The 15,395-nt window shown below is 34.3% G+C and overlaps 2 protein-coding genes across 2 annotated transcripts; one reads left to right on the top strand and one right to left on the bottom strand.

Annotated features, from left to right (window-relative positions):
• Positions 1–3,245: 3,245 nt before the first annotated feature.
• On the top strand, positions 3,246–3,566 carry TRIADDRAFT_17618 (uncharacterized protein; the record flags this gene model as incomplete). Its single annotated transcript, XM_002107584.1, has 1 exon — positions 3,246–3,566. A coding segment is annotated over one exon (321 nt), but the record flags the coding sequence as incomplete, so codon positions are not given.
• Positions 3,567–4,044: 478 nt separating this feature from the next.
• TRIADDRAFT_51316 (uncharacterized protein) lies at positions 4,045–9,962 on the bottom strand (the record flags this gene model as incomplete). The annotated part of the gene is made up of 16 exons (XM_002108398.1): positions 4,045–4,120; positions 5,003–5,107; positions 5,337–5,469; positions 5,600–5,686; positions 5,751–5,796; positions 5,879–5,984; positions 6,066–6,214; positions 6,583–6,705; positions 6,765–6,864; positions 6,907–7,064; positions 7,145–7,223; positions 7,737–7,825; positions 8,135–8,379; positions 8,632–8,849; positions 9,174–9,236; positions 9,844–9,962. The coding sequence occupies 16 exons, from the start codon at positions 9,960–9,962 to the stop codon at positions 4,045–4,047; spliced, it is 1,896 nt and encodes a 631-aa protein (XP_002108434.1).
• Positions 9,963–15,395: the final 5,433 nt, after the last annotated feature.

The following is a 15,395-nucleotide window of genomic DNA, read 5'->3' on the forward strand; positions in this document are numbered from 1 at the left end:
AAAGTGCAAATTGGAAAATGTGTTTGTTGTCTTTTCACTTTGGTGCGATCTTGGTAGGATACTAGACTCGGCTAATATACTTTAAGAATAATACTTCCTTTTCAATGGAATCAAGTTCATGAATTTCATCATGCTTTTGTAATATTGTGGCGATAGCTACAGTATACTTTGTATCTTGGGTATTAATATCGATGTTTAGCCATTGGGTAAATCAACCAGTCGTTCCATCCTGAATCGTATTTGTCAGAAGGAAATTGCTAGTTAATTACCACTACAATAGGACACTAATTTATACCTAGCGATAAAAGCAATTTCTATCCGTTTATCACACACACTCGCACAGTAAATAGAATTCGGCCACTTTCAAGTCCACTTCTGTACATTTCTTCAGTACAGGAAATACTCAGTTACCTTGTCGCTGATCTTAACAGTATATAATATTAGTGGATGATGCATGATTCAATATTGAATAATAGAACCATTTTATTTTAGCTAAACGAAGATCGACGTTTACGCGATCAAGGAATTGGCGATAACGAAGTTGTGAAACTAACTATCATTACGATTGAAGGTTAGGTCAAGATTTATATCTAGAAATTTTGTCTCCATTTTTTTTTTTCCATCTTTCTATTCATCTATGAAATTATTCTTAACATCATGATCAGCATCCATAATCATTGTTGTACTGTATGTATAGAATCGTTTAAACGCATAAAAGTTATAATCTTGACCTTGAAATGATGTTATTCTGAACTTACTTACCCTAGCAAATTAATTATTCTTATATTTTACACTTCCTCAGCTTGCAGTTACGTACTCGAAAAATGTACATTATCTACAGTATATATATATATATTATACGTATATCGATCAGCATGTACTCATGGTATGAGTATGTATAATTGATTTTCTTATAGAACCGAACGCAATCATCGAAATCATTGATGTAGATACTGCTATTAAAGGTAAGTCGACAATTCTAAAACCCTTTTTTTTGTGAGGCTTAATTATTTTTCATTTATACTTAAATCTGTTCTTAATATCTCGTTCAAAGCATTGACGCTAATCATACTAAATTGTCTGGCTAGTTAAACATTTCGCATTTGCCATTAGATATATGTTTAGCGCTACATGCTTATATTAAGTTAGACAGAATTAAACGTAAATGATAATGAAAAATATGGACAATTGTTGATGGGCATTATTATTGTCTGACCAATCGAACTTTTTCTACTCTAGGGGTTAGCGTATATAATGTAATGTATAATGGTAACTATAATGGCGGCTCAAATGGCGATCAAGGAACAAGTATCGGTACTTCTTCAGGCGATGAGTTGCCCAGGCACGCGATGAAAAAAACGAAATTTACTGCAAATCACTATTCAGAAGCTGGTATTCTACTACTTTTCAAGATTGAATTTTACGATCTCATCACGCTTGAATAGTTTCTTACTATTATAATTACATTATTACCATCTAGGAGATTCACCATCATCCGGTTCTTCGTCTTCGCTCTCGAGTACTAACTCGCAGAATGACTATATGACTCAATGGATGCTTTGCCAAAATTTTAAGAAAGAGCAAGAACGCCTTAGAATGCCTAATGGTCTGTATTATTAATATAAACATTGTCAATGATACTGATAAAGATACTTGTCATCAATACAGTATAGCTTAAAATCTGATTATAGAAGGGCTCTTGATATTAAATATCAACAATGACTACATATATTGAAATTTAGACCCACGAGATTGGAAAGTTTCGCATGCTGACCACTGGTTAAATTGGGCTGCTCGGCAATTCGAAATAGAAGATTATGCGTTTATTGAGAGATTTCGTGGAATAGATGGGGAAGCGTTATGTGCTTTAGATCGTGACAGCTTTATACGCAGAATGAATTCTCAAATTGGAGAAATGTTTTGGACCCACTTTGAATTGTTAAAGAAATGTACGATGCAGTCTATAATATATAACGGATTTAAGCTAGTATTTCAAAGCTAGTGAATTTGGTCATGCCATATTTCTTGACCAATTACTTATTTTGTCATAGCTTCTATTCGAATACCATCTCTATCTGACAGAAAGAATTCACAAACTGATTACAAGCCAAATGGTGAGTATATTTGATTATTGAAATGGTTTGATAAATTTGTACATAGTGTAAATAATCAGAGTGGTAAATAGAATTACATTGACTTTATCGTTTAGGAGCTGTGTATATAGATTCACAGAACAATTACAAGCGAAATGGTAAATATTGATGATGGAATTCATGCGTTTCACTGCCAATAAATCTTATAGTATAATCTATGATTATATTATTCGTGCATCGTGTAAATAATTGTAGTGATAAATATAATTACTTGGACTTTATCGTTTAGGAGCTGTACATAACGATTCACAAAACAATTACAAGCAAAATGGTAAGTATTGATGATTGAAATGAATTGGTTTCGCTGTCAGCAAACCTTACAGTAGAATCTATGAATAGATTCGCGCTTAGTGCAAATAATGATAGTGGCAAATATAATCACATCGACTTTATCATTTAGGAGCTGTGTATAACGATTCACAAAGTAACCGCAAGCAAAACGGTAAGTGTTGATGATTGAATTGAATGGATTTGTCTGTCTACCTCTTTAAGGTATCATTGTGAATGAAATCGTGTACATTGTAAATGATTTGCGTGCGTAGTAACAAATATAGCCACATTTACTCTACGGTTTAGGAGCTGTATATGACGATTCGTCCGCAAGATTGTGCTCATTATCCAATGGTAATAAATCAACAACTGAACATAGACTTCAACAACTCAACTCCCATTATCGTTAAGTTTCGTAGCTAAGTTATTTGCGTGTTTCTCTACTTATAATTAATTTATCGATGCTCTGTTGTTATGATATTAATATGGCTATATTTTACTTTACTATTTAAGTAGCTAGCTCAACCGAAAAAAAAATTGCTTCCACAAACGCGCGGTTACAGGAAAGACCATCACCTGGCAATAGAACAGGTCAGTATACGAAGCTGGTTTAATTATAATGCGGGATATCAAAAATTTAATGTAAATATATTTATAAACCTATACAGTAAAGCAATACTAGTCTTTAACCCAGAAATCCTTGTGATGGACTGCATAATATGATGTATTTGCGCAAGAAAAAATTATGTAATAAGATTAGTTGACTGATCAGAAGTAGTAACTTCGCAATCATACTGATAATATCAAATTTAAAATTTTATAGGTAATAATGGGCAAATTCAGTTATGGCAATTCTTATTAGAATTGTTAACTGATAAAAATCATCGGCAAGCGATAAAATGGATTGGAACTGAGGGCGATTTTAAGTTGGTTGATCCTGAAAGGGTGGCCTATCTTTGGGGACAGAGGAAAAATAAACCTGCTATGAATTACGAAAAATTAAGTAGGGCACTTAGGTACTATTATGACGGTGATATGATTCATAAAGTACATGGGAAACGATTCGTATATAAATTTGTTTGTGATTTACGTTCACTGATTGGTTATTCGGCGGAAACTTTAAGTAAGTTGGTTGGGGAAGGTGACCAGGAAGATGGTAAAAGAGAACTTAGTGATGATACCAGTGAGAGTAGCTCTTCTGCAATTAGCATATCGTCTAATGGCGTCAATCCCAATTCTACAAATTGTTGCGCTAGTAACACAAATGAAATTGTAGCTCCTACTAAACCCTTGTCAGCAGAGCTTCTATAACCTTTTTTTAATTTACTAGGGTTACCACATTACTGTAATAAAAAATGTAGCATTCTCTACAGATATAATGTAATATATATATACACTTATAAAGAAATCTATCATATGACAATTAAATTTATTTATATTCTCTGCTGCGGTTGAAAATTTGCCGAACGTTAGTTTGTGCTGGAGATTAAGTTAATTATATTCTATATGGTTGAAAATTTTTGCAAGACTTTCGTCCTGAAGATATTATTATTAATAATAATATTAGCAGTAGTAAATTATAATGTATTGTTAATTAATCATTCGAAGTTTCCTTCACTCTTCAAGGGTTAGTCCTCGATTTAGCAATGTTGGCACGTTGATAATGCTTTCCTCCTTCACAAGAAGCGTACATAATTCTAAGTATATTCCGATAACATAATTATATAATTATTTAATTTTAATCCTTGTTATATAATGTTTGTGCTAATCTATTATTAATTTATAAGTATAAATTGAAAAATCCATTTTATTCGTTGCGACGATAAAGTGGTAGACGCAGTAGGTAGAGGTAGATAGATAGTGTAATGTTGTATTAAATTTAAATGTATAATATTAATGCTATGATCATGGCGAAATAAAAGTATGTTCTTACATTAATCAAATGTTTCTGACTGATATTTTTTTAATATATCATGATGTGTTCTTGCTAGTCTTTAATTACAAACAGGTAGGCAACACCACATTTTGATGCTAAAAAAGCTAGATTTCTTTAACACTTAAATTTGTAAACTAAATAAAGACGAATTCTACTGTACATTTAATATGATTTAGTAAAATGGAACATAATCTGATATACAGTAAGTGTATACCTCCGAAGGTAACAGCAACAGTATTAAATTACCCACAATTCTTAAACTTCATGCCATAAGAAAATAACTTACGAATTACAAATGCGTATGATCGTGATAATTGTAGACGAATTTACTGTATTTACATACCAAGCAACTATAACTGGTATAAGTGCATCTACATACCATATATCGCGTATTAAAGAACGTAGAACTTATCATGTGGTGGAAATATATATAAGAATATATTTTGCACATGTGTATTGTACAGTTACGGATCTAAGATTAGCTATACATACGGGTTTGAGAGTAAAATTGTGTAATACTTAGAAGTGGCTCTTATGAGCGACAAATATTTTCAAAATTCTAAAAACTTATGAATTTTGGAGGTTATGGTATGATATGATATCTTCTCTCATTTCCTGCTCGGTTTGGTATATCATAACCTACTTTTGTAGTAGATTCACTGTTACCCGCCACTCATCCAACCACTGCAATAGTGATCTTCCTTGATACTTCACCCAAGGAACGGTGTATTGCGCAGGCTGCTCCCACCTGAAACAGCAAAGTCTAGCTCAATTTTCGTTTACAATGCAAAAAATACATTACCTAAAATTATGATACCAGAAATATTGACCTAAAACTCGTGTATATATAACAATACACATACATTAATGTTCCACCTAGCCCATTCACACGACTAAAATTAAATTTACTTGCACGTAAACAAGGCCAGAACGAGCTATATTACTATAATACACTATTCTTTGCAAACTGTATTTACCAGTCAGTAGCCATTTCTTTAACTGTTGCGCAATCAGATATTGATTTTTTCGCTTGATTATTTCTGTTACGCAATAGCGGTATTAATCGTTTCATCAAGTTTTCATCATACTCTTTTATGGTATTTGATAGTGCTAGTAGAGTACAGAGGATTAAATAAAAATTTACTGTCTTAAAGATCCGGAAGCAGGTTACCCTAAATTAAAATGTCAATGCCATTCAAGCATGACATGCACCAAAATTAGTTAGAGTAAAAAGCGTTACATTGTGCCTCAAGTAGTAAGTTCGTTTCAACGCCTATCTGATCAGCAATTCGTCGCTGTAAATCCAAAGTATTACTGATGCGGACACCTATTTCAAAGCAGAATTGATGAGAAATAGCGAAATGCTAATAAAAATGGCAGATCGATATAACCTTCTTTCTTGGAGCCGATGAGGAAAGGAAGCAAACATTCCGAAGACTATAAAAATTGCATTTTTAAACATTTGTTTTGCATGACATGACAGAAAGTGAAACAATCAATTCTCGTAACCACAGCTTACTAAATATTGTGGAAATTCCATAAGATGAAGCAACCTGGATAGAGCCACATTTTCGGAATAGTTTAATCGATATATGGATAAATCGTCAACCTTCAATCGAATATTCCTGTCAGAATAAAGATAGATATTAAACAGTGCAATATCTATTTGATATACCTTGCTAGAAAACACAGAAAGATTAACTTACAATTCCTCAGCGAAGGTTGTCTGTAATCTGCTTAATTGGACCGCATTAAACTGATTTGTTTCTTTTATCACTTTATCAACAGACCTATTAACTGCTTTAATAATTTCCTCTTCATGAGGCAAAACACGACATTTTGAATAGTTTCCATTCTACAACAGTGCCACAAGATGGTAAGAAATCAGTTTACGGCTTACTGGTACCACTACGATAATCTTCAATTTAACGACAATAAACTCTAACTTTGTGGATAAACAATTACTAAATTGTTAATCCTTAACAACAATAAATTAATAAGATAAAGCGATCTAAACTTGCCTCTTTTTGTATTTTCTCTATTTTTACTTTTGCAGCAGAATTTTCTTTAACAAGTGCCTGAATCAATTCCTGCTTAGATTGCTATAGTACCGCCAGGAGCAGAGGCACAATTAGTTGAATACAAAACATTGATTTAACAATTAATTTTAAACACTAACCCTAACAATGTAACACATAAATCGTAAAGTTCTAATATACATACTGTTAGCTTATTAAATCGTTGTATATTGTGATACTTCGCAAGAAGACCTTTCCTCTTTGATTCTTGTTCTTGTATAAGCACATGCGAGTCTTCCAAGCTTGATTTGATCACATTTCGAATTTCCTGGGCAGCAATGATTTCCAGCTCGTGATCAAGAAGCGATCTGGTAAAAAGGTTAATACTTTCTTAATAACCAGTGACTTTGCAAAAGTAACGAGATTATACTTAACGTTATTATCACCGCTGATGATATGGGCAATAAGTTTGCCTGAAGAATGCTTACTGTAAAATATGAATAAAGTCGCACGTTTATGCAATAATCACCTTGCAACATCAAAGCAAGCAGAGTCGTGATAATAATGTTCTTCAATTAATTTGTATAACTGGCTCTTTAGAATATTCAGTTCGTTTTCCGCTTCGTGAGCTTTACAGAGTAATTCTTCAGTGGAAATAAAAGTGTTAATGTGCAGCTGTGCACATTCCTAAAATATGCATATTAATTGATCATATCAAATCACAAAGTTTGCAGCGCTGGTTATGAAGAATTAATATAGTTGCTTACTGCTATAAGCTTGCGAGCACTTTGGAGAAGGTTCGGTGGTGATGTTAAATCTTTTAATTGCGAGTTGTCGAATTTAAATCTATGGTTGTCAAGAGGCGTTTTAATATCAAAATTGTTGTTACTATTAACTCTTCAATTTTTCTGTCACCTACTATCCACTGAAACTAGTTTATTTAGCAAAATTTTTATTGAAGCTGCGATATCTGTTACAATTACACTTATTTAACTATTCAATACTTTAATTCGTCTGCGTCCTTTTTCAAATCTATCTTTGCTGTCAAATTTTGCACAGCAGTACACGTATTCTCAATTAGTACAGATAGTGCGGTATTAATTTCACTTGGAGAATATTTGCACATGATGTCCTACGCCAATTACCATGTTAATAATATCAGATTCAAAACGAAAATATTGGCAATATTGCGTAACGATATTAATTTAGTAATAGAATAGCTTCATTACTTCCAATCTTGTCCAAATATGCTGTTGCTGCTTTTCGACTTCATTGCTAATGGAATAGAAAGTATCTTGTAGCTATTGTCATCCAGTAAAATGTGCCAAGCAACAATTTAATCTACTTTCTGTAACATACTTGAAGTAATTTTCATCCAATTTATCCTCATTGATGTATAACAGCTCCAATAATTTCTGTACATCCTTACTTACTCGCCGAATATCTCGCTAGCATAAAATACCGTGCATTTATGGGGAATTAATTTAACATTATACTCTACAGGATCGTGTACTTCAAAATCGCTACATCTTTTAAATAATCTTGTATGAAAAATAATAATATTTATAATGGAGATGTTATAACCACTGATTAAGTTATAAAATTATTTCGTTATTATGACGATTCTATAATACAAATTTTTCTAATACCCTATGATAATGCAAAATACTGTAGTAGTATCTAAAGTCACATTTACAAAGTAACGGCTAGTGGAAAACTGAGCTTAAAATGCTTCCAATATCGTCATTGACAAGTACCTCACAGATTGATTCCAAACGGAGTTGATCCTGTCCATAGCCGCTATCGGTCGTGTTTGAAGCATATTTTTCCCTTGATATTGAATTCTGGGCGAAATTTTTACTCTGTACAAATTTATCTATCGTCTGTCCAAAGTTTTTCAACTGTGATGAATAATCTTGACTTTGTTGATTGTATGTTGATATTAAAAATTGGCTTTTTTGGCATTCCAATAACTTATTTCGATCACTTTCAATATTCATTTCTATGATAATAGATAGAGTATAGTATTATTAAACATAAGTTTTATTTACTTATTGTTGTGCACTCAAAATAGATCAGCACATTCTGCAAGGGTGATTGATTTTTATTTGTGCAATCGTAAGAGCAACAACGTTAGCTAATAATTGCAAATTCAATTTCTTTTAGGCTAGAAAAATATTGAAAAGGATGATGGGAGTCTACTTGGTTAGTAATACATATGAAATGCATAATTTGGATAGAATGTGAAATTTACCTAAATCTGTCACGCTTCTTTCCAATCTGTCAATTTCACTTTCCACTAAGCGATTATCTTCCTCTAGTTTTTTCAATTCTTCCATTAATTCTTCACGCTCATTACGTAATGCTTGCATCACATCGCTTCGATCGCTGTTGTTTTCATTAGATTGCTGCTGTTGTTGTCGATAGTGATGATCGTTAATGGCTAGATTTCCTTTGACAACCCTAACCGTGCTAGTTGATTAAGAAATGGTAGCATTAACAGGTAAAGTAGTTACTTCTTAAGAAGATCTATTAGTCCTCTACAGAATTACTAAGGAAAATAGTGCTTTGCTCATTTGTAATCCTAACAACGAGGTACTACGAAATGGATCGAGTACATTATTTATCATTATCCCAACAATGCCGCTACAGTGCTGATGTTCAAAAAGTTAGCTGCGTTGACCACAGCTAAAATGAATGGTAACAAATGCAAAGCCTACTTCAATAGCCATTCAGCCAATGATTCAGTACTGTAGTATTCTAGATGTACATACTTGTCAAGTCGTTGATACTTACTCTAAGGAGGAAATATTATTTATTAAAAATTTCCATATTTCCACAGTTGAACCACGGCACAGTCTGTACAAAACAAGAAAAGCAATGTAGACCTGTATCATTTCCAGAAACGATTTTGAGCTGTAGTAAAAGAGTAAAGAGATTCTACTACGAGTATGATTAACAAATTAATTGATTGATTCAAGAATAGAGATACTACCGTCTTTAAGAGTATTGTGAAATAATGGATTGGCTGGGTAACGATGATCGAATAATTCGCTGTGGAAATGGACAATTTACAGAACTGTGGTGTGGAGTAGAACAAGGTCATGACGACGAGATGTAGAATTGCTATACTTGGCTGTTTAACTTATACTACTGTATAGTATCGCTGTAAATAGAACACTAAATTAGGTCTGAAGGATGCGACTACTCTAGTACTGACGGAAACAAATTTATTTATTGCATGCTCAAAATTATGCGATATTGTATTCCGGGTATTGATCCGGCGGTACTATGCTGTACAAGATATAGTCATTTCCTTTGGACAGAGAACACCTTTGGATTCGAAGACGAACTATTTGTAAGGTAAATTACTACATTGAAGCATAAAAATTGTTCATTGTAAAGTGAGCATTTTGCTAATTGATTGATTGATGGCCGTTTTACTCTTTCCACTTGGCTCGCATACCTTAAGAAATCATCTTGTGTTGGTAGTTGATCACCAGTATACATGGCATGCTGTTGAAATTTCATTTCTTCGACTGCCCATTTTTTTAACTGACGGGCTAGATCGTACTGAGAAGTCATCGTTGCTAGAAATAGGCTTGAGGTGTGTCGTTTTACTAAGTAACAGCAAGAATTTAGGAGTTGGCATGATTGGAAGTAATACAGTCCATCGTTGATACGATGGCATCGAAAATAGTAGAGGACTATTGCTTACATTACTTTTACAGGCAGGAGATTGGGGAAATGGAGAAAAATCAACACGGAACAAGAAACGAGACCAATCTTCAATCGCTCTCTCTCTCTCCTAGAGGTAAAAGAAGAAGACGACGAACTTTACCGAGCGTTGCCAAAAACGCCATGTCTATTGCATTGGTAGTGCAAAATTATCGAGTGTGCAACACTACCATGGCCAATAGTACTACTGTAAAAGAAAATGGAGTGCATGATAGAAGATGTACAAGCATTTCAAGGTGAAATTATTACTGTCAATGAAGCAACATGGCATCCACATCCATCGATCATTCCTGCATATTCTATGTCCATTGGACACTAATGTACAGCATGTGAAAAATCGACTCCATCAATCTCTCTCTACCAGTCTACTTTATTACACGTCGAAATAGCAACATGGCATCCACATCCATCCATCATTCCTGCATATTCTATGTCCATTGGACACTAATGTACAAGCATGTGAAAAATCGACTCCATCAATCTTTCTCTACCAGTCTACTTTATTACACGTCGAAATAGCAACATGGCATCCACATCCATCCATCATTCCTGCATATTCTATGTCCATTGGACACTAATGTACAAGCATGTGAAAAATCGACTCCATCAATCTCTCTCTACCAGTCTACTTTATTACACGTCGAAATAGCAACATGGCATCCACATCAATCTATCATTCCTGCATATTCTATGTCCATTGGACACTAATATACAGCATGTGAAAATCGACTCCATCAATCTCTCTCTACCAGTCTACTCTATTACATGTGGAAAATACCAATCTACTGTACTGTATTTTCGACACGTCGTGTAGTTCACTCCTATAATTGATGCTAATATAGTAAAATTGCTTCAAGTCAGGAAGCACCAGTGTAAGAAATGACTAGCATTGGATAATTGACAAGCAATATCGACGCCAAGTAAGCCTTGAAGGGTAAAAGTGTCTGCATCCAGCTGAAAAGAACGACTCCTATCAATACTGTACGTGGATAACCTGGATTCATTTGCATCAAGGCAATCTAGACTACACAAGCATCAAAGCATCACCGACAACAAACTCTGCCATACCTTAATTGTCCATTAGCAATGAAAAAACTGCCAAGAAATGCTTGCTAATGGCGTTAGAATGAATTGAATTCTCGTCGTCTTGGCAAGATGGCCAGCTGCAAATTAGCCAAGATGGCTTTGCTGCTTCTTCCCCCTCCTTTCTATTGGTGTTTCTATGCCCATACAACGACTGTATTAAACACACTATAGTATTTGTCGCAGCTCGTCTTGGCGCCACCTTCCTATTTGAAATTTTGACCCCATCGACCAATAATAAACAATTGCGTATTGCACTCCAGTGCCTGATGCAGTAGTCGCCAGCTATACTGACCCCTACTCCCTTGTCGGCTTGCTTGGCCCACAATTCACCAGTCCTAACTGCGGTCCGTCCTGTGCTGACGGCCACCATCGGGTAGTGTGGCACACTGGTGCAACTGGGATCAAGTCATTTTGACTTGAAGACAGTCACCACACTTTTCTTCCCATTTCTCATACTAAACCTATCAAAATTGGAGCTCACGGGCGGGTGAGTGCGTGGGTCAGATATGTTCCACATAGCTAACAATGGAGAGTTACTATAAGATTGGAGAAATGCGGTATGTATATCAGGATATGTCATATACTATATGAGTGAGTGGGTCTCAATGTTCCACATAGCTAACAATGAAAGTTACTATAAGATTGGAGAAATGCGGTATGTATATCAGGATATGTCATATAAGTGAGTGGGTAAGATTGTTCCACATAGCGAACAATGGAGAGTTACTATAAGATTGGAGAAATGCGGTATGTATATCAGGATATGTCATATAAGTGAGTGGGTAAGATTGTTCCACATAGCTAACAATGGAGAGTTACTATAAGATTGGAGAAATGCGGTATGTATATCAGGATATGTCATATACTATATGAGTGAGTGGGTCTCAATGTTCCACATAGCTAACAATGAAGAGTTACTATAAGATTGGAGAAATGCTGTACTGTATGTATATAGTATTGTCAAACACCACTAGTGACAAAGTAGTCTACACACGCCAATCCTTGCGGAGAACGCCACTTACTAACTTAAAGAGGCGAGATTATCTATATCACCAAATAATTCAGTTCCAACGACCGAATACTGTGGTATAATTATAGCGTCACAGATAGTGTAGACGAGAAAGTCAGAGATTTACTATCATTTAATACTGAAGAAATCTCGGCACCCAAGATTATAGTCTTTACAATTAAATATCAATTGAAAAACTAGTTGACTATCCAACCGACTAACTAACCAACTAAAAAGGAATCTTCAAGTATATATTATATAAGTGAGTGGGTAAGATTGTTCCACATAGCTAAAAATGGAGGGTTACTGTAAGATTGGAGAAATGCTGTATGTACTGTACTGTATAGTAGTATATATTATAATGAGTGAGTGGGTAAGATTGTTCCACATAGCTAAAAATGGAGGGTTACTGTAAGATTAGAGAAATGCGGTATGTACTGTATATATTATATGAGTGAGTGGGTAAGAATGTTCCGCATAGCTAAAAATGGAGAGTTACTGTAAGATTAGAGAAATGCGGTATGTACTGTAATATTGTCATATATATATATATTATATGCATGAGTGTTAAATGAGCACATTATCGTAAACCGTCAGCAAAGCGACGGGAGTTTGCACTAGTATATATTATATGAGTGAGTGGGTAAGAATGTTCCACATAGCTAAAAATGGAGAGTTACTGGTAAGATTGGAGAAATGCGGTATGTACTGTATATATATTTTACACTATCAACTTTCTAGTACAGTAAGCTCCGCGCTTCAAATCAGGCGAGTAAGCTACTTGATCTGTAATTTTCTTTTGAAATAGAAACTTGAAAGCAAACAGATAGCATGGCGCTGGCACGCAGTTAAGAATTGACTTCACTACACAATGCTGTAGAACTGTACAGTGTACAGTAGACCATAGTAGAATAGCAAAAGTTGTTTAAATCATTGCTTACCCTCTCAGTTACGGTTAGGGTTAGAGTGGAGAGGGGTAAGCAATGATTCAAACAACTTTTACTGTTCTCCTATGGTCTACTCTACATTGTACAAGTGTACATGGATTACTAGAAAGGAGACCTGAAACAGGACTCTTCACTCTTGAACGGACAGAACTGTCGCCTTCATTTCGTCAAAATAGTGTTTCAAACACTTGCTTACTGTAGAACATTACTTTAGTCAGCAGACCACCGATTTGAAAGGGACTGATTTTTTCTAAATGAAGTAATATGGCGTTGATTCTTGTTATCCATTTCTAAATTCTGCTTGCAAACAGTACTGTAAGATCGTCGATGTTATTTCAATTAGTAACTAGTGATTTCCAAAATAGACAGGGAAGATCCATACTAAAAATTGGAAGTAGCCATTTTTCCATATTGATGGCCTCATTCGGGAAGAAAAATCCGTCTGTCTGAAGGAGTGGTCAGTCGAGGTCTTTCTAGTTCTCACTGCTGGCGAAGATCGGAATGAAATACACAGTTAGTTTGGACATCTTGCGTCTGCTTTCTCGGCAGTATAGTACTGATTTTAACGCATTTATAGTTAATATGACTTATTTAAGCTATAATTTTATAGATTATAGTCAATTTTAACCCAAGATTGTTTAATAAACAAGAGTAGAGTAGCTTAGTAAATCGTCAAACGACATACCAGAGTAACAACGTCCGCTGATCGCATATCCTTAAATGCTACGGAAAAGGCTACGCATCTTCAATGCATTTGTTGCATAATGAAGATATACAGCCGTTTCAGCGGCATTTTTTGGATATGGCACGGGAAAATGGTTAGGTCTACTGGCTATAGTACGTTCGCTCTACAGTATAGGGTCTACAGACAGCTCGACTTGCAACTCGAAATGTAAATAAGCAACGAGAATATTGCACAGACACTATTCGTAACTTAATTGGATCTTAATTTACGCTAATCGATAAATACTGCCGCTCAGTTAGTCTTGAACTCAAACAGGCAACAGATCGAACTTGCAAGATTGTTTTGCTCTGATCTAGTCGACGTAGAGATACTCAACGAATGGCGTGTCGACTTCATCAATAATACGCGCATACCCGTAGAATGAATTAATTCATTAAACGATATCGGTAGCTTAATTTGCAGACCAGATGAAAGTAAACTTTACTGCAATAATAGTGTTTGAAAGATAAGCCATCATTAAAATTAGAATCAATGCATTAAGCTTACATATATATGAATAAACTGTAATTGATGATACGCATAATCATAGATAATGGCCATATTACTTTTTAGCCATGCCAATAAAACTGAAAAGTTTGATTGGTTAATAGTAACTAATATTTCTTATGGTATCATTTACAATGATACATTACAGCCGGATGAAAAATGGACATTTCGGCCAATAGGGATTTATATCAAGTCAAATAAAATGGATAATTAAATAAAATTTTTGGAAACCAGTCTTATGCACCAAATATAATAGTAAGAAAAAATTTCTGATTTAAAATGTCTACTATCAGACAGTAAATTATGCCATAGTATTAGTGGTGTTGACAAAGAGCATTGATATAAATGCTGGCAATGCTAAATGCCATCATGATGCCCCCCAAAAAAACACAGTAGTCCACAATGTTGTTTATACCGACAAATAAAAGGCAATATAATCAATAATCATAAATAAGAATATTTAACCTTAGCTTTGCAACCGTGTTCAATCAGTAAGATTAATTCAGTTTACTTTTAATACCGTATACATATATATATATAGAGAGAGAGATAGATTTTAAGATATAACAAAGTGATGTGGTTATGACCCAAATTGAGTGAATGATATAACTGAACGCTTAAATTAAATCACAGGATCAAATAAAATAAAATATCATCAAAATATCAACAGCTATAGGCGATGGCCTGTGGAACGACAAACATTTTTATAGAGCTAAACAGATAGTGTGCATAAGTCATATCATTATTCAATAAAATGGAAATGAGATTAATATAATCATCATTTTATATGCATGTATAACAGATATTTTGATATGGATATTTACATGTTTATGTGGATAAATTGATCATAACGAATTTAGATGGAGAGTATCATTTATCAATATTAGCAATAACACATCCACAAATTATCATAGCAGTATGAATTCGGTGTGAAATACTGATCTACTTTTATAATGCTGTATAATAGTATATAGCTACTTGAAAAGCAGAAAGCAACCAAAAATAGT

This window comes from Trichoplax adhaerens, genomic scaffold (assembly GCF_000150275.1).
Source record: "Trichoplax adhaerens TRIADscaffold_1 genomic scaffold, whole genome shotgun sequence".
Lineage (NCBI taxonomy): Eukaryota > Metazoa > Placozoa > Uniplacotomia > Trichoplacea > Trichoplacidae > Trichoplax > Trichoplax adhaerens.